Source organism: Gavia stellata, chromosome 7 (assembly GCF_030936135.1).
Source record: "Gavia stellata isolate bGavSte3 chromosome 7, bGavSte3.hap2, whole genome shotgun sequence".
Lineage (NCBI taxonomy): Eukaryota > Metazoa > Chordata > Aves > Gaviiformes > Gaviidae > Gavia > Gavia stellata.
This window is the reverse complement of record NC_082600.1, coordinates 43,006,369-43,025,520: the sequence shown is the minus strand read 5'-3', so window position 1 is coordinate 43,025,520 and position 19,152 is coordinate 43,006,369. Positions and strand designations below refer to the sequence as shown.

The window sequence follows — 19,152 nt, the reverse complement described above, 5'->3', positions numbered from 1 at the left end:
GGAATGACTTAAGGCAAGTAATACAGACTATGAAATCCAAATAATATAGAATATGAAAGGGTCATTTAAACCTGCAGAAGGTATTTTTGAAACCGGAGTTTAGCTAGAGCTAGTAACGTCTGTGGAGTTGCAGTAGGTGTAACTGAGTCTTTATGATTCTCAAACATCCAGGATTTTCTCTGGATGTTTTCTCTCACTGGCACACTACGTTTTCAGAAGTATTACTGCTGTCTGAGGCACTTAGATCAGACCGAGAGTGACTTTGTTTCAGCTTGAACTGCATTCAAAACCAAAATAAGTTAAATAGGAAGAAGCAATCTTATTTCAGAGTAAGTATGCTCATATGGTGATTATATTGTTAGGTCAGTTTAATTTGCAGCGTAGCTTAAAACTTTCTCGTGAAGACAAATCCTTAAAAGAAAGATGACTTGTGTCTGTGAATTTGCATATCCTCTTGATACGTTCTAAAACAGCCACAGGGTTTTGCCCTCACATGGTGACCAACGTTGCTGGAGGATACCTTGTAAGGAACGTGGTGTAAGTGAACAAATTTGGGGAAGGATGGCCAGGTCAGAGTGTGATCTAGAGAGCTACATTTTGCCTGTATATCATTGCATGCAATTTCACTTTTTGCATTTTTTACTTCTGTAGAAATGTAGTGTAGAAGACGATAAAAATAAGGTATCCTAAGCACCTAAATCATCAGATCAATATCCCTGCTAGAGAAGACATGGTTGTTTTGAAGGTGGATTTTTCAGGTGTTGAGCAATGACCTAAACCTGTTTTCAGTGAAATCAATGCCTCCCATTGATTTTGGTGAATCCCAGTTAGGCCATTGATAAACACTTCTGTAAATGCAGCCTAATCCCCAACTATACTTGATCTCAGCAAAAAACAGCATTAAATTGTCGTGCACAAGCATTGTGCAGCTCCATTTTTTTCTCTAGCAGGGTATCATGTTCTAGTGACAGGACAAATGAGCGTGCTGTCCTTGTTTGTAAAAGCACTTTGGGATCCCTCAGAGTGTAACATGAATGCCCATGGGCTGTGGTTCTCTCCCACACGGGTTTCAGTTCCAGAGCACGAGACTTTTTCACTTTTTTTTTTCTTTCTGCCTTTGCGACAGAGCGCTCAGCTGCTGTTTGTGAGCAGCTGTTCTGTTTCCCTGTCTGGCTGCAGTGGTATCCAGACAGCTGCAGCCTGCGGCAGCCAAAGGTGGCCAGAGCAATGCCCAGCTTTGTTAAAAAGTAACAAGATTGGGAAAGACGGGAGGGAACAGGAAAATCAATGACCTGGAGTAGATGCTACAGCACGCTGTCAATGGGTGCTGAGGGACCTGGGTAACCTCCGTGTCCAACTAGAGATGCATTTTCTATGCATCTGTCACAGTAAGACTCACCTGCTGACTCGGAGAAAGCCGTTAATCACGAGGTGATGCTGAAGTTCTCTGGGAGAGGAAGTATTGCTGACAGTGGCAAACAGCTTCTGTTCATGTCTCGTGGAAACTCGAATGTGCGTAAGTGTGTGTTCAGCATCTGCTCTCCGCATACTGCATGACTCAGACACAGAGAGGGTCAGGTGTGGCTAAAAAAAGGCCTGTGATGTGCAGTATGACTTTTTTTTATTTCTTGCAGGCAGCTTCCTTGTGGATGGTAGGGCATTATATTTAAGTATTTGTCCATTGTTGGGTTTATGTGCATATTTTTCCAACGATGATCATAGTGTCTGTTTTGTCGCTCCATCTTTGAGCACTTACAAATTGGTGAGGAACAATTCAATGTGCATGAAGCTATGTGGTAGGTTTGTGGCATGTCAGGATTTCAGCTTTTGCCCAACTTAATACTTCTTTTTTTTGTATTCCAGAAAAAAGCATGGCATACAATTAAAACCATGGTTAATCTACCAGTCATCAGCCCCTTCAAGAAACGCTACTCATGGGTGCAGCTGGCTGGGCATACAGGTGAGATGGATATCTTCAATGTGTTTTTCTCTGGAGTGCGGATGGCAGCAGCAAGGAAAACAGTATTTCAGTGTTTCTCTGTTTCCTTCCTTCAGGTGAAAAGGAAGCAGGCAATATCGCATAAATCTGTGAACTAGAACACCTTTGTTACAGTTGTGGCAGGGATAGGGAAGGTGGAGTGATATATCTGAATAATGAGATGAGCGAGGAAGCTCCTGATACATCCTTGTGAGGTGCTTTTTGTAAACTATGTGTTAGAGGGAAACTAAAGGGACTGGGGACTTGAAGTCCTAGTCCATTTGTTGCTGTTGGTTGTGGTATGGGATCAACTTTCTTGCCTGAGTAGCCATTGTGTTAGTTCCCTAGTGGGAAGGATTACTGTCTATGTCTGTGTGTGCCTTAGCCCTGGCAAGGACAGTGTTTTTAATACCAACCCCAAACCCCTCATCTGAATGTCAGTCCTTGAGTGGAAAACAAATCTGGTGAAAATTGACTTGTTGACCAGGCGTTTGCATTCAGAGTCTGTCATTGCTCACTGTATGAGTGCAAGGAGCAGCTTCATTGGCTGGTTCTAGTTTTGCATCTGTAGAAGTTGGTAAGTGTGCTCCTGATGTAGGCTTTGTTTCATTGGTAAGAAAAAAAAAAAACCAACAAAGAAGTCATTGGGTTTGCTTCTTTTGTGCTTCATTTAATTCCTATGCAGCCCTTTTTCCTAAACTGCTTGTGTGGGGTTTATTAGTACACATGTGGGCAGGCACCTACGCTGCGTTGTGCTTTAATGCAGTACCTGAACCACCTCGTTATATGCTAATGCACTAATATGATGCATTTGAAAGCTGTGCAGAGAAATTTATTTAGTCCTAGAAATGGAGTAGCTGCATTTTGCACAGTGGTGTTGGTGGGACTGGCTTGTATCACGCAGAGTGCCAAGATGACCCAGTCTTGTTGCAGTTTTTATCACAGTGTGTGGCTTCATCTGTGTGGAGTGATGCACTGGTCGTGTAATCATAACCCTTCTGGAGGCTTGTGTAGTAGGGTGGAAGAGGAGGGTTAAGAGGTTACTAGAAGCTGATGAGGAGAGATACTGCTCCAGTTTGCTTTAGATAGTTTTCTGTGGTTACATGTAGGTCCATCCTTTTTGCAGCTGTTCTTCCCTGTGACAAGTTCTTTCTAAACTAAAACCTGGGCCATCACCACCCTTGCCCTTGTGCTGCGGCAGTGCTGGTTCTAGGATTTGTCAGAGAAGAACCAGTTTGCAATGGCTGAAGGATCCTGCTGTGATAAAAGTTCAGCATTAGCCCCAGGATTAATGAGGCTCCTACTTTGGTGGCTATTTTATGTCGTGTAGATTAAAGGGTACTTCTGAATGAAACGTGTATTTTCCTCGGACATTATTGACAGGATGCAGGACAGGAGAGCGTCTGGCCAGGAGACTCCAGACAGCTGGAGTCTAATTACTGCCAGTCTTGGCCTATGCAGGCTGTCATTTGTACTGGATACCATTCAGACATGGGGTGGTAAAAAACAAAACAAAACAAAAAAAAAAAACCAAACCCAAAAAACATTGCACTACAGGCTGTACCTGCAGATTAGCAGGGCTCCAGAGAAGAGGCCGTACCTGGAGGTACGCACAAACGCAGTCACAGCGTGTGTGGGTAGAAAGGGCAGTGCTTGGCTTCTGGCCTGTTCGTGGCTGTTTAGCGATCACTGATTGACCGTACTGCCTCGGTACGTACACACTCAGCAGGTAGGTGTACTCTATGTGAGGATTAAGGACAAAGCTAACCCTGGCAGTGTTATGCAGCTTTAAAATAGCCTGTCAGAGGATTAATGAATTCTGGCTCGAGGCTTCTTCCTGTGCATTTTAATAAGTATAGTAGTGTTTAATATCCTAACAAAGAGTTTAGCATGGAAAAAAAACCCGATGGCCTGGAGCAGCTGCACTCCTTAAAGCTATAAATTCTGACATGGGAATGTATCCAAACGGACTTTCACTGCCAACGGCTGTGTTTGTCCTGGGTGTTTTATTTTTTATGAAAAGCATGTTATCTTTTCTGTTCAGGGGAAATCTTTAACTGGTGTCATGAGGCTGAGGTAGATGAAGCTGGAGTGGTGGGGGAAGGCGTTTTTCTTTTTTGCAGATCAGTCTTGTCAGCATGTCTTCAATTCTCTTTTTTTAGGGAGTTTCAAGGCAGCTGATAGTGGGAAGATTCTCAAACGCTTCTCAGAGAATGAAAAGGAGTGTTTTGAGCGATTGATGAAAGACCCACTACGCTCCTGCGTCCCTTGCTTCCATGGTGTGGTGGAGAGAGATGGCGAGAGCTACATTCAGCTGGATGACTTGCTTACTGATTTTGAAGGGCCTTGTGTGATGGACTGCAAGATGGGGATCAGGTGGGGTACATGAAAGAGAAAGTGCTTTGTAACCCAAGAAGGGGTTTTGAAGGAAGGGGGGGATGGGGTCACGCTCTGTCTGGAGCAGTTTGGGTAACATTTTTGGAGCCTTGGGATTCAGTCCAGACAACCTGTTGTTGGTTTGGCAATTGCCTTGAACAACCTGAGGAGAGTATGTCCCGTTGTTGCCTGATCGTACATGGACTCTGGAAACTTAACTGATCTGTAGCCTCAAAAACTATCCACATCAAGAAATTCTCAGGGGTGATTTAAGATTAAGTTTCTCTGCAGTGGCCTGATAATACATGGGGAAAAAAATTACATGATTCATTCGCTGCCAGTTCATTTAATCTTTGTGTATGCAGTGATTCAAAAAACCCCACAAAGAGTAAAATTCCCATCTCCAAATGTGCATGACTGATCAGCAGTGTGAAAGCCCATTTCCAGTGCTTGAATGAGTCTTCACTGGTATTGATCTTTTCTGTAAAGAGAGTTGACCATCTGCTCAGGACTGACCTGTGTTTTTGCCTACTCTGACACCTCCATGATGCTATTACCTTGTTCTCCAGGTTCTCACTTTCTTTTCCTTTTATTGTCTATGATTAAGAGGAAAACCTCAAGGAAACCCTTATCTAAGCATAAAAAATAGATAAGGAATCTGTTGAGAGCCTGGAGTAACAGTGCAGAGAGGTATGAACTGTCATAGTAATCTTTCGGGTGCCAGCTCAGGTGCTCAAGAGTCATTGTCATAAATGAGTTATTCAACTTACAGGAGTGCAGACAAGCCTTTTCGAATAGATGCAGAATCTTAAATGAATTGTCAGCTAAATCAGAGTAGAAATGTGTAGCACTGGTATGCCCAGAAGAAGGAGGAGAAGGATTTGCAGCAGTACATATTTTATTCAAAGTAGGTGACATTCTGGTAATGAGTGACAGCATCTCCTAAACACCAGCCTGGTTTATTACACTGTGATGAAGAAAGTACACTCCAGGAGCCTGACGAAGTACAAGCTTTGTGGAGAGAGACAAGCTCTCGGAGTCCAGTGGAATGTAGAGAACATGGATAGTGCCTTTCTAGCAGTTACCAGGTTAATGGGCTGAGCGATAACAGCAAAGTGCGGAAGGTTTGTCACCCTTCACCTTCCCATTCTTAGTTACCTCTTCTGGTTTGGAACTGCTCAGACAATCTGCTTTACTCTTTTATTTTTACTATATGAAGAGCGATTCTGTCTTTCACTGTCTGATGCATTAAGTGAAACCTTAATTGCTTTCTGAGGCCTAAAAAAATCACACATGAGTGATGGTAGGTTTTTTTGAGGAGAGAGAAGACGGTAAGACTTCAGCAGCCCTGTTTGCTTTTGATTTCATTGTAAGTGATCTCTCCTAACTGTCCTTTGAAAATACAGCTTTATTTCATGGCACAGTAGGAATTCAGCTTTCTCCCATTCTGTAAGCAGACATAACAATAACATGTAGCAGTAAGTAAAAGTATAGTTAGAACAAGAAGTGAATGACACAATTCCTGATTCCTGTGACTGTTTCACTAAATATGCCTGCACAGTCATTAGTCTGTGTTCTTTAGTTGCCCCATATGCAAAACTGGGGTAATGATAACACTTACTTTCCTGGTTGATATTTCTTGAGAACAGTTCATAAGTTGTAAAAAGAAATGTTTGGTGAGCCCTTACAGTTTTGTTGGGATGTGATGTTTTTGCAGGACATACCTGGAGGAAGAGTTGACTAAGGCCCGTGAGAAACCAAAGCTGCGTAAAGACATGTACAAGAAAATGATTGAAGTGGATCCTCTTGCTCCCACAGCTGAAGAGAATGCCCAGCATGCTGTCACCAAACCCCGATACATGCAGTGGAGGGAAACCATCAGCTCTAGTGCCAACCTGGGCTTCAGGATTGAAGGGATTAAGGTAATAGTTTCACTTCTGCCTGTTCTTGGAGACCAAACTTTGATTTGTTGATTAATGAAAAAGCTAGTGCGCATCAGTAGCCAGGTTTTACAAAGGATTATGTGAAAATGCACTAATTGAAACCACAGAGTTCAGTATCTTGTGGTTTTAAAGCATCCATTGCAATTATAACAGAGCAGTGTCAATGAAGTCAAGCATTAAATGCACATCAGCCATACTCGGCTTAACCACAGAGACATTACAGGAAGGACTCAAGCAGGTACACAGTGTAGATAGAATGAAAATGAGACTGTTATAAGGAAGAATTCAGAACTGAAGAAATAACTGCCTCTCTCCATGCAATTACTTTTTTTTATCCAGGAACTATACATATTTATTCCAAGTGAATCACAATAAAGTGTTTTTGTTCTGGTTATGTTTATTTGCAAGGCATGTTAAAAGTATTAGCTTAGATATGCTTGGGATTGAGGAAATCCCTTTTCCTTTTAAGTACATGACAATATCTGATATAGATGGAGCTGGAATAAAGCCAAAACAAGGAAAATAAAATTTCTCCGTCAACAAAGTCCATCTACTGTTCTTGATGGATAAGTTTGTGCCCCTGTACTATTCGTAGGATGCTAACTTACAGCCACAGAAGACCCTTGGCAATTTTTTTTCCCTACCCATTAATTTTTTGTATTTGTTGTGCAATGTCAGATAACCTACCCAGAAACCCATTAGGACCTACTCTTAATATCAGCCACCTGACTTAGTTACTTGAATGTTAACACTTGCTGGAATCCAGAAGTGTGCTTTCTGCTTGCATAGGCCTGTCACAGCTAGCCATAAACTAATTTGCTTGGGTTTAGATAGTGGTGTACCTGTAGCAGCACAGAGCATGGTGAGGGCTGCCCAAACCCACCCACACACTGGATGAGTACTTGTTACCTGAAGCCCATGACGGGACAGCTACGAAGAAGTTAGCATGGGTTACCCTATGTGATTTCAGGATATTCCCAGAGCATATACCTTTAATTTAGGTATGTTAGGACATTGCAAATTATAATCTGGATTAGTTTTGCTTCTGTTTCGTAGTTCAGGCACATAGGAAGAAGAAAGGGATAGAAGAGGGTGATGCTGACAAGCAGAGGCTCTTTAAACACCCCTTTCTTCTCTGCTTCTCTTGTGTTGTTGTCTCCCTTCCTCATTCACAGATTCTCCTGCTGTGATAGAGGAACTAGGGCTTCCAGCTCATGCTGTGCTGGCCCCCTGTACGCTGTGCCACCCACTCCTGGCTGTTAGAGGCATCCTCACGCACAAACTGTCTGGTTGGTGGATGATCTGGCTCCAGTCCAGCCAAGACACTTCCTGTTTTACCCTTCAGCCATCTGAGGATGTTATCAAGATACCTGTTTTATTCCTAAACTACTTAGGTCTTTGGATGCTCTGTGTGATGGAATTAGAAGCCCAGATGATCTCAAGACCTTTAACATATGTTCTTGGAAAGACAGTTGGTCAGTGTAGAAGACTTGCAGATTTATGTTGAGTGCTGGAGAGTAACTGAGCTGAGGGAGCACAGAGGAGCTCCAGTAAAACCTCTTGGCTTGTTCTTTGTGGTTTGGCTAGTTATCAGAGGTGGGTAGGAGCAGTATGGCACACAGACTGCGTGATATCTCCCTCCATTGAGACAATGCTGTAACTGTACAAACCAGGACACAAGTACTTAATCTTTTATTAAGCACAAGAAATGCTTTGCAGCACTCTAGTACATAATCTTTTTCTCTACCTCCCAGTGCTGTTATGAGGGACATAAGTATCATTCTCTTATTTTTTTTACATGGAGAAATGGTGACAGAAGTGAGTTGTTCAAGCAATACAGCTAGTCCGTACTCCTCACACTGTTTCACTGTGGCTGATGTACGTCCAGTTCTGTACATTTGCAGAGGAGCAAAGCTGTGCTGCAGAGACCCCCATTTTGAGAGGAGAGCCTATAAGGATCAGTGGTGCCAACTAGTGGTTGATGGGGAAAAAGGTGGTGTTCTCCCTGAGTAAACTGATAACCCCTGGAGTTAGCTGAGCAGGTATGTTGGGTTTGGTCATTCAGAAATATTCCTGCCCTGTGGCTGCAGGAGCAGGAAGCAGAAGCAAAGAAACTGAAATCATAAAAACCCTTCTGTGAAGTGGCTGCCGATAAATGAGATCTGATTCACCATATGCACTCCTCCTTCATCAGTGGGGTGCCTTTTCTCTTTAGGTTGATCCATCTCTTTTCCTTGCCTTGCTCTGAAGTCAAGACAAGTTCATTTACGGGATTTGTCCCTCTTCCTCTTACAAAAAACAGTTTGAACCATTGAGTTTCCCTACAGCTGGCACCTGACACTCAGTCTCTTGTGCCTGCCAGATTCAGAATGCAGGTTTCCTCTCTGGAAGGGGCTGTTTGAAGGCTAGGCATCACAAACGTTGTCTCTACAACACTTAGCTAATAGTTTTGCAGAGTGGAGATGCATGGGGCTAAGAATGAGGAGTTCTGGCTTCCCATTCTGTCACTGAATCTCTGTGCAGTTTGGGAAGCTACTTCTTCCTTTGGTACCATTCCTTTAGCTCTAGGTCAGGGATAGCCATTTTCCTAGGAGGACATCAGATTTGATTCATAAATCTTTGTGCATCCATTTAGGTCACAACCTTAACCCAGAGCCCTTTAAGGGAAGTCTGCAGAGGAATCTGAGCAGGACCACGCAGGTTAAGATAGGTAGCACTATTTTATGGAGCCAACAAACCTGCCCTACTGCTAGCCATGTCACTGTCACATCTAAAGAGAAGTGCTGAAAGTGGCCCACAGCTGCACTGCGTAACGGACTGTTCTGCTATGCAGGAATGTATGTGGAGGCCCTGACAAAGGTATGACTTCAAGGAGCGAGTCAGGCAAGTGCCTCCTGGGGATCAGGTACATCCAGAGTTGTTGCAAGGACCTCGTATAGAACACCGAGGGATGGTGCCACTCAAAATCTGGATGTTGTTTCCAGCAAGTAAAGACAGGCAGCAGTTACATTTCCTGCCAACCACTGCAAAGGAACAAAATCATAAAAGTGTTTCGAAACAACAGGGAAGCAAGCAACTAGTCTGTCCAGACGAAAAAGGATGAAAAGGGAACACACAGCAGCTATTCCAGACTTTGCTCTGGGATTTAGGGCACGGGGAGAAATTATTTTTAAAACCTTACTCCAGTGAAGAGGTACGAGGCATCAGACTAAGTTCCAAATCTCTGTGCTGTTATCATACATCAGATCAGATGGCTCCTAACTTTCCTGCCTACCTGCTGAACTTCTCTTGCATAACTTACACATCTCATCAGGCTGACATGCCACACTTGTATCTGGCCCACAGCCTTGGAATAAAATTCTGTTTATTCTGCTGCTAGAAAGTCTGGTAGGTGGGAGGCTGTTCTGCATGGCTTTGCCATTCAGTCAGTTCATTCTCTTGCATGACAAATCTGGAAATTCAGCATTATCAGATTTTCTTCATGTATATACTAGGGGATGAGTTCTGCTGTGGAGTAAATAGTGTTTCACCTGCTGAGACTGGAGCTGAATTTACCCCATTTTGGTGCAGTGACTTTTAACGTGTGGGAGGGAACACATTTTGATGACCTGTTGATTTACCCATAATGGAAATGAGGGATTTCATTGGACTGATAGGATGGAGAGAAATACAGTTTGATAATCTTGCAGGCTTGTAGTGGATACAGGCTACCGACTGTAATAATTGCTGTATTTTACATGCATGTCCAAAAGCTCATATTTGTGTCTCTTGAATTAGCAGGGATATTCTTCGAGAAATGCATATTCATATAGTCTATGTTGACAGATATCTCCAATTCATGCACTGTTTTTATTTACTTGTAGCTCCACAAGCACAAACTGGTTGCTAGCAGCACATAAAAAGACTTTTTTTTTCAGTAGCAGGATGCTTCTGTACTGAGCCATACTGCTAGCACAAAAATACTCTGAATTTCTCCAGGACCTGGTTGGATACAAGCATGCCCGCACTGTCCTTTGCCAAAATTCACACACCTGCTTTGCCACTGCTAGCGTTTGTGGCACTGCTAGCATTGCAAATCCCGAGTTGTTCTTGTCTGCAACTAGCTTTCTGTTCTGTGACTTCTGGGTCACGTTCATGTGCAAATGTATATTGGGAACTGAGTCTTAACCGCAATTCTTTGATTTCCACGTGGAAAAATAAAATCCCAAACATAAAGGACTAGAAAATTGGGTTTGAAAATGTCCTGTTACAGCCCCAGTCAGGGTTTGACTACACCAGGCTAGATGAGAGGACAACCAAAGAGGTCACTGTGGTTTGCCCCATTGAACTTTGCGCTGCTAGTACTGACACGTGAGAGAACCTGCCTGCAGCCTGGTAGTATCTTGAATTGTTTTTTTTAACTGCATTCAACAGGAAGTGAAGTGCCATTTAAAGTAACCCAATCAGCTTTTGTGTCTTTTCTCCTCCACTTCTTGCTTGGTTTATCTGCTCTCTTCCTGTTCAACTACTCACTTCTGTCTGGTCAGCAAGAGCTGAGCTGTTGATGGTTCAAGAGGATTGACTGAGGAGAATAATATGTGTGTAGTATAATTCGTCTCTGTCTTTGTGCATTTTTGTGCAGAAGGCGGATGGAACATGTAACACAAACTTCAAAACTACGAAGACACAGGAGCAAGTTCTACAGGTTTTTGTGGAATTCATTGAGGGCAACACGACTATTCTGGTGAGTCTGATCTCTTCAGGTTCACTGATCTTTGACCCAATGAACTTGCTTCAGGGCCATGCTTCCTCTGGTACAAGAAAAATGAATTAAACTACGGAAGAGGAGAATGGTTTTGACTTCCAGTCCCTCTCAGCAGATGGAGTGAATGTGGGGACTTGGTGGGCTGTGAGCAGTAGTTGGCCGAGACCAGTTCTGGCTGCTCGTGCCATGAGTTCACCCCAAGTTCCTCATGCTAGCAAAACGTTAGTCAAGCTAATTTGTGGCTTGCCATCAGCTTCGACCATGGGTGTTAGATGCATCAGAGGGATGATGATGTCTAAGCAAGGACTGTGTTGGCAGGAAAACCTGTGATTTGGGAATTCAGTCTGGAGAGGATAAAACCAGAGCATGGGGGCAGGAAGTGAGATTGGTGGATGGCTGCGCTCCTATGTGTGAGACTCGCCTCAAAGAGCAATTCCTGTATGCTGCTTCCTGGGTAGCACAGCAGGCGTGTGGTAGATGGCATAACATGTCTTTTGTCTTTGGAACTTCAAAGGATGCCATAGTGTTTTGCTGCAGTGTAGAAGCCATTGTGAAGGCAGATTAGCCCTCCAGGAGGAGCGTGCTTCATAACACAGGGCAGCATTAAAAACATATACTAGAGCTTTATGCATTAAGCCTTTTTTTTTTTTAATTATTCTCACCCCTACCATGGTTGGAGTTCCTAGTCTCTCTAACACAATTTCACTCTCTTCTCACTGTGGAGAGCTGAAGATTTTTAATTTCTTCAACCTTTTTTCTCTTTATAAAAAAGGAAAAAATAAAAGGGATGCCGAAAGACTCACTGCATCCAAAGCAAGACAGATAAGTATGCTTGGTGTAACACATGCAGCAGAGCAACTCCAGTCTCTTCATTCACTATAAAGCCCGTTGAAGTGTATTTTCAGATTGACTTTCAAATGGTGAACCTGTTGTTTTGAAGGACCTCTAGCCTAAAATTAACATGATTTCTTCATTATATTGACTCTGGTATTCATTCATTCTTTACTTAAACATTTATGGGTTGGTTTGTTTTTTTTTCTTCCTCCTCCAGAAAAAATACCTCAAGCGTCTGCAGGAAATTCATATCATTCTTGAATCCTCAGACTTCTTCAAGCGACATGAGGTGAGCAGTGAGTGTAATGCTGTGGAGGTGCATTGCTGCTTCGTTTGCTCATTCAGATGTACTTTAGAATAGCCTGCTGTGTTAGAAGAAAGGATTTTGTAGTAGAAGAAAACTAATATATGTTAACAACACAGATACCTCAAAGCCTCCATTACAGTGATATAGAAAGATTAAACCGGTTGCAGAATAATAAATCCTCCCATCTTTATAACATCCCAGCGCTTATAGCTCTGGGCCACTGCAGGGAATGGTTTACTAGTACCAGTTTCCTGTGGTTTCTCTCATCTTGGTGTGTTCCAGTGGGAGTCTTTATGGGGGAATGGTAATCTGGAAGCTTGCATTTGGTACAGTAGCCTTCAGTTGTAATTTAACAATGAAGGCTTTATTAGTTATACTGGATTTATGTTGAAACACTATAATTCTGTTCTATATGTTCTCCTTGTATGCTCTCCTGTGGAGAAGGCATCATTAGCATTTTAAGTTCTGCTTGTTACAGCTCAAGATTTTGAGATCAGACAATTTATTTTACCTTGTGGATTTCCTCTTGTCACTAGAGGCATTTTCGTTAATCATGGGTCATGGTCTTTCTTTGAAAGTAGCCACTGGCTTTTGCTGAATTACTCAAATTGAGACCTGCTGCCAAATGAGCTGGAGAATTGCTTTTCTTCCCTTTGTCTACTGTGTCCCTACTGATTGACATGGTTATGCAAATGGGGCATGTAAATTGCCAATGTATAAGTGCACCCCACAAGTCTGTTGCGTCACAGGTGAGAAGGTCACCCGAGGAGGTCACCTTCTTAGTGGGAAGTGTTAAATCGAGGGGGAGAGCTAAAAACGTGTTTTTAACCACATCATCTCAATCTGTCTTCCAGGTCGTTGGAAGTTCACTACTTTTTGTACATGATGGCAGTGGGAATGCCAATGTGTGGCTGATCGATTTTGGAAAGACCACCCTTCTCCCTGATGGGCAGACACTGGATCACAGGATCCCCTGGCAAGAAGGCAACAGGGAGGATGGGTACTTGTTGGGGTTGGACAATTTGATTGGCATCTTGGAAAGCATCACTGAAAGATGAGTTGAGAATGACACGAAACTGCAGGGCTGCTCTGTAACTTTCTGCTCTACTGGGATCACTCAGTCAGAAGGAAACCTTTAACTCTCTCCAAACTCCTGAGGTCATCAGTGCAGAGGGAGCTGCATCCAGAACCTGGCAGTTAGTCATCAAAACGACTTTGCTTCGGCCCTCTCTGAACCTAAGTAACTCCAGATTGGTCTGTATTGCACCAGCCTAACTTAAGGCTGGTCCTCAGAGAATGAAGATCTCCATACTCAGGAATCACACCAGCATGAGTCAAGAGGTCTGTATGGTAAACCAGAATGGTTCTGATTTCTGGCAAACAGATGGGACTCCAGATTACCTCTTAGTGAACCAGAGCAAGTGCTTGGGGATTCAGGGTAGGAATAGCAATTTTTCAGGGAACTGCATAGTTGTGAAACCAGCAAGAATGGGTTTTTTTTTCCCCCCGAATTCCAGGTTTCCTTGCTCCTGTGTATGCTATAGGTTGGACCAACAACTTCTGCTGCATTGTGTTACAGTGTGCACAACGTGGAATGGGTGATAATCACACAAAACCTGGAGCAAAGGGAGACAGCAGTTTGTAGTGGCTGGTTGTGGTAACTGCTGTTGACCATTCCTCCTCCTCCCTACCCTAGCCTTGATTCACTTCTATCCAAGAACAGCCTTTGCTTTTTATGTAGCCTCTCAGGAGATTACAAATACTCTAGGGAGAGAATAGCAGCCTATTGTCTCCAAAAACATTTTTCAGACTGGGTGGGCTGTTGGAAAAGTGCCTAGCATGGCAAGTTTGGCCTCTTGCAGTGGAACTGCAGTTCTGAAAATCATTAATGACTCTTTCACACACAGACCAGGGAACTAAGGGGTTTTTTCAGGGCTTGTTTATTTTTAAAGATAAAACTCCTATACATGTGCACACACACGTATGCACTAGTAGCCAGCAGCCAATGTGATCTCTTAAGATCATGGTTTGACTGTCTCCTAATGCATGTGACTTCTTGGCCATGCTCCTGTTCCCAAATATGATGCTGCCGCTTAAGTGTATAGACTGGTGCAGCGATCAGGAAGGTGATGTTTCTGCATTCATAGCATTACACTAATGATGAGATAATTCCCAGGCATCCTGCCTCCAAGGTATCAGCTGTTAACTCAGGGCAGTTTGGGGGAAGGAATGCCAATATATCACATCCCCTAGTTCCCATCTGGAATTGCTGGGCCATCTGTGGTTCATTCTTCTTTTGCTGTGACCCAGACACAGCCACAGAAAATTCACAGTGTTTAGGTTAAAGTCAAGAAAGACTGAAGTGATTTCTTGTCATGGCTTCACATACCTTCTCTGTTGGTTGCCTCTAGTCACTTGAACAGTTCTTTAAATACTAGCAGTATAAATACTATCAGTATTCATGTGTTCACTCACATTCCAGGTTTTAACATTAATAATGTGATGATGCAGTTTTCAAAATGAGGACAAGACTTATTACTATTTGATTAATCCCTTTTCAATGTCTAAAGCTGATAATGTGCATTGATGAGAAATTGCTGTCTTTTGCTGGTGTCCTGTGCTCAGGAGAGATTCTGAGAACTTTAGGATGTATGAAAGTGACTCCATGCTTTGGGAAACTGCTATTTCAATAATAATCATGATTGTGAGCAAAAAAAGACTGTAGACTCCAGATCTGGAACGAAATCTATCGATAACATTTGTAATTAGAATTGAAGAGCTTAAAATAATTTCTGAAAGGAGTTACTTTAGATAACACACTACTGTACTAAGAGATCAGGCAGATTTAATGACTTTTTCATCGCCTCTAAACAAAACAGCAGTATTAAAAATTCAAGCTCAATTGTGACCTAAAAGTTAGACGACATAGAGTGGGTATTCTGTAGGAAGTAATGACATGTGGAAACATTTCATCCTAAAACAGAAGTTGTTTGAAACTGGTAATTATTTTTGCAGTTCACTGCAAATTCAGACTACTTCTGTGGCCTCCCAGCGTCCCTCTCAGTTTTATTTTTACGTTAATGAATTTTCCACTTGGTATTTCAGAGGGCTTATGCTTTTTTCTTTTTTGACAGCAAGCCTTCAATAGAGAGCACAGAAAGTATCATTCCAGATGCCTCCTAACTTTTGAACTGCTCTGAGATGAGAAATTAATCTGTGAATTTCATACAATTTAAAAAAAAAAAAACTTCCTCCTTTCCTGCAGCCAATAGGTAAGCCACAGGTTAGCAGTGCTTAAGGAGAATAGGTAGTAAATAGGTCTCATGGGGAGGACTTTAATAACAATACCTTTTCTATCACACTGCAAGTGCAAGCAGTCCTACCATAATAAAAAAAAAAATTAGAAAAGTTAGAAATGAGACTGTTAAGGTGCTAGAATTCATTAGTGGTTTGCCTAATTAATCTTCAGAGTTAAATTTCTTTCTTCTGTTACCACGTATGTGAATCTTTTGCACCAGTGTAACTTATTTTCTGGAGGGGAGATTTAGAGGGTAAAAGTTGATGCTCAAATGTCAGTTGAGAATTTGAGACAAACTTTTAGAATGACTGTCCAGTTCTAAAGGAGAACTAGAAGCAATGTGGTACCAGTAGCTTCAAAAAAACCAACTGCTGCTAGCACCCGGATGGTTTGCAGTACATGGTCTTGGGGGGAAAACATGGAGAATGATCCGTTCCTCTGCAGTAGTTGAAAAGGTCAGGGAAAAAGAAAACCTCTGCTGTAGCAGACTCTGGTCTGGAAACTCAGTCCAGATGATAAGTAGTTCTAGCAAGTTAGTTTTGAAATGGCCCTTTGGCTTGCTAAGGAATTAGAAGGGAAGAAGCCACAATCTTCTGCTGCTGTTATGGGAAAGGAGAAAAGGAGGGCAGCTTTTCATTAGCAAACTGCAAGTGTAAGAAAGACGGCAACTGAGCACTGCATCTCTAAGGGGCTGGAGGCGATGAGCTCATGAGCAAACCACCACAGGGTAAGTAAGTTAAATACCCTGATTCACATTGGGTGGCCCAGAGTGCCTGTCTGTGTACACTCCCTTGCTAGTGTGAGGAAGCAGCATAGCCTTATTCCACTATGGGGTAAGTTGCCTTGAATAAGCTTGTATTTACCAGAGGGTCAACATGATGCCTTTGCACAGCCATGTAACAGAAGAGCTGATGCATGATAACCAAGGTACTTGTTCACATACAGGTCCAGAATGTAGTTCTTTCTTTAATGCCTCTGCTGAGATAGATATTGTCTCAATCTGGAGACACCAAGAGCCTGTGTTTTCACAGCATGGTAAGATATGCTCGTCCAGAGGCACTCTGGCACCTCTGACTTAGGCATCAAGGTCTTTAAACTCACGAGTTAGATGCAGCAATGCTTACTGCTGTAGATGCTGCATTCCTGTGTGAATCTAGCAGTAGGACTTCTCTCCCTCAACTTTGTCAGTGACTTGTTTTTTTGGCCTTCGACAACTACCCTAGGCCTCAGTTTTGTTCCCATTTTACAGATGGGAATAGTACCTACTTACCTCACAGGAACAGTGTGAGGCTGTCCATTATTGCTTGCAAGATGCTGTGAGATTCTTTGGAGGAGGGGTGCAATATAGAAAGAAATGCACGAAGAAATACATTCAGCTAAGTTTAAAAATTATTGGTGTTGGGGCCCCACAAGGATATAAATTTGGAATCAATTTAACCAAAGTGGTAAAAAATAAATCCCTCTAAATTTTACACAGGGGGGAAAATTCACTTAACATCTGATCTAGTTCCTATTATAGGGAAAGATTTCAATGGGAGTTGGACCAAACCCTTAAGTATCTCAGAGGGCTCTTGCTATTTTATTTTTTTTTTATTGCTGTTGTTATTATTTGTTATTCTTAAGGTACTGAGATCAAATGGCCTGTATCATCCACAGTGCATCCGTTCTGAACACTACAATGCAATGCTGACCATGGTCACTTTTGACATTGACTGTATTGATTGAGTGTTTGTTACTCTGAGTGTGTATGCTACTAAATAAATGAGACTGAAGGAAAAAAGACATCCACTGTGATTTGGTCACAGGACAGTAATTTCTTTTCCTCAATAATGTCTTTAGGGAAGGGACAAAACCTGTTTATTTCAGTGTTTCTTTGCTTTTAGTCTTTAGCATCTAATATTTCCTAAAACAATACTAGTTCTAAGACATCTAGACGGTAGTGTTGGAGCTTGGTTCCAAAACCCATTAGTTAAATTTGCTTTGAACCTGATCTACACAAAGCTTGACAGCTTCCTTTGAGGTAAGCTCTGTCTCAAAAACCTCAGTTCGTAGCCTACAGTATATCAAAAGGCACTTGGCTGACTCAGAGCAGTTAGCTGCTCCACTGGGCAGTTTTGTGTGGCAGCAGGGAACAAGCAGTCAACCCTCTGGGACTGGCACCACTTCTCAGTAAGAGTGTCCTCTTACCTGTGTGCAAAGAGTATTTAGCAGAGAGGGAAACAACTAGCCACCATTAGTGTCTCTTTATTTTGTGTTGCAAATACAGAAGTATACACTTATCCAGCTTTAAATTGCGTAGAAGCAGGCGTGCCATCTACTTATGTACAGTAGTCACCCAGAAAGGTGAGTTGGCAAGAAGTGCTGCCATGGTCAGAGGTAACGACAAATCAAAACCAATACGACTAAATGAAAAAGTCATGTGATGAGACAGGAAGATGTTAATGATGTCATGCCTAATGGTCTCTGCAGACTGAAAAAGGTAGGCAGCCAGAAGGAGAGTGAGCAAGGCCATGTCTACAGGAGAAGCTGTCTTGCAGAGCTCTGCTGCTCGAGGGTCTGAGGAAGCATGGCCCCTGGCTGACACAGCTGTGGAGATGCAAATACATTGAGGAGACCCACACTCCCAGCAGGAGTGTTTTCTTCTCTTTCGGTAAGTCGGGGGAGGGTATGGGAGGTGGAGTAAGTTACATTTGCAAAAGTCTGTAACTATTTCATTAGACTTGCAAAGCTTTCTCACACATGTCCTTTGGCAAATCAGTAGAGAACTTACTTACCTCAGGAAAAAGGTTGATATGAGGGGGACAGTGCAGTTAAAAATGCTGTTTCTTTCAAGGGAGAATGAAGATACAAAACACTTTTAAGTTGAGGAGAGCAAAGATAACAAAGAAACTGAAAGCAAGAATATCAACAAATGTGAAAAGAAAGCAGAGAAAGACAAATTGAAATTTGCATTATTGTTTCATCTTTTGTTATTCAGGCCCCTCTTTAAAATGTAGGTATGAGGTTGTTCAAAGCAACATAAATGCTGAGCCCGGAAGAAAAAAAACCCAACAACTGTGTACACACAAATCTAAAACCAAGTTGGTAACGTGTTAAAAGACAGACACCCATCAGGAAGAGCAATTTTTAGTAATCCTATAAATGGCTGATTCTCCGGTGGGGAAGTGTTGGAAGACTTTTGACATGTATTACAGGACTGACTTAATCCCAGATCTCCAGCTCGTGTCATTCCTCTAGGAAACAATATCAGGTTTTGGCTTTCAATTGCCAAAGTAATCTAATTTTGACACTATGGGTTCAACTCATTGATTATGCACTAAAAGTGTCTCCTTAAAAAACAGTTTCAAGCAAGTTATATTTTGAAATGGTAGCAACTGAGCACTAGGAAATCTGTGATTCTATGAACAGTAAGTTTCAGTCTCAGAGTTGCAGGACTGAAGGTTGTACTATACATCATTGTACTATATGTCATTTTTCTTTTTAGAGAATATGGTTTGGACAGCATGTAGCATTGCAACAGAAGCAATATTAACATTATTTCCTCCAGGGTATTAATTAAAAATTCATTATCTGTGAGGGTTTTTAAAAAGCAGCTAAGAGATCAGCTATGCATAGAAAAGCTGTTACAGGTCAAAAAAAGTCATGGCAACTGTGCTGACAAGACCATTTACC

General features: G+C 42.3%; 1 protein-coding gene across 1 annotated transcript in view; it reads left to right on the top strand.

The window, feature by feature from the left end:
* The window catches only part of ITPKA (inositol-trisphosphate 3-kinase A), a 36,236-nt gene extending 22,978 nt beyond the window's left edge, over window positions 1-13,258 (top strand). Inside the window, exons 2-7 of the mRNA XM_059819765.1 lie at window positions 1,864-1,960; window positions 4,141-4,354; window positions 6,072-6,276; window positions 10,919-11,020; window positions 12,093-12,164; window positions 13,037-13,258. Coding sequence (XP_059675748.1) covers window positions 1,864-1,960; window positions 4,141-4,354; window positions 6,072-6,276; window positions 10,919-11,020; window positions 12,093-12,164; window positions 13,037-13,240 — 894 coding nt within the window. The 3' untranslated portion in view covers window positions 13,241-13,258. The remainder of the gene's footprint in view (window positions 1-1,863; window positions 1,961-4,140; window positions 4,355-6,071; window positions 6,277-10,918; window positions 11,021-12,092; window positions 12,165-13,036) is intronic.
* Window positions 13,259-19,152: the final 5,894 nt, after the last annotated feature.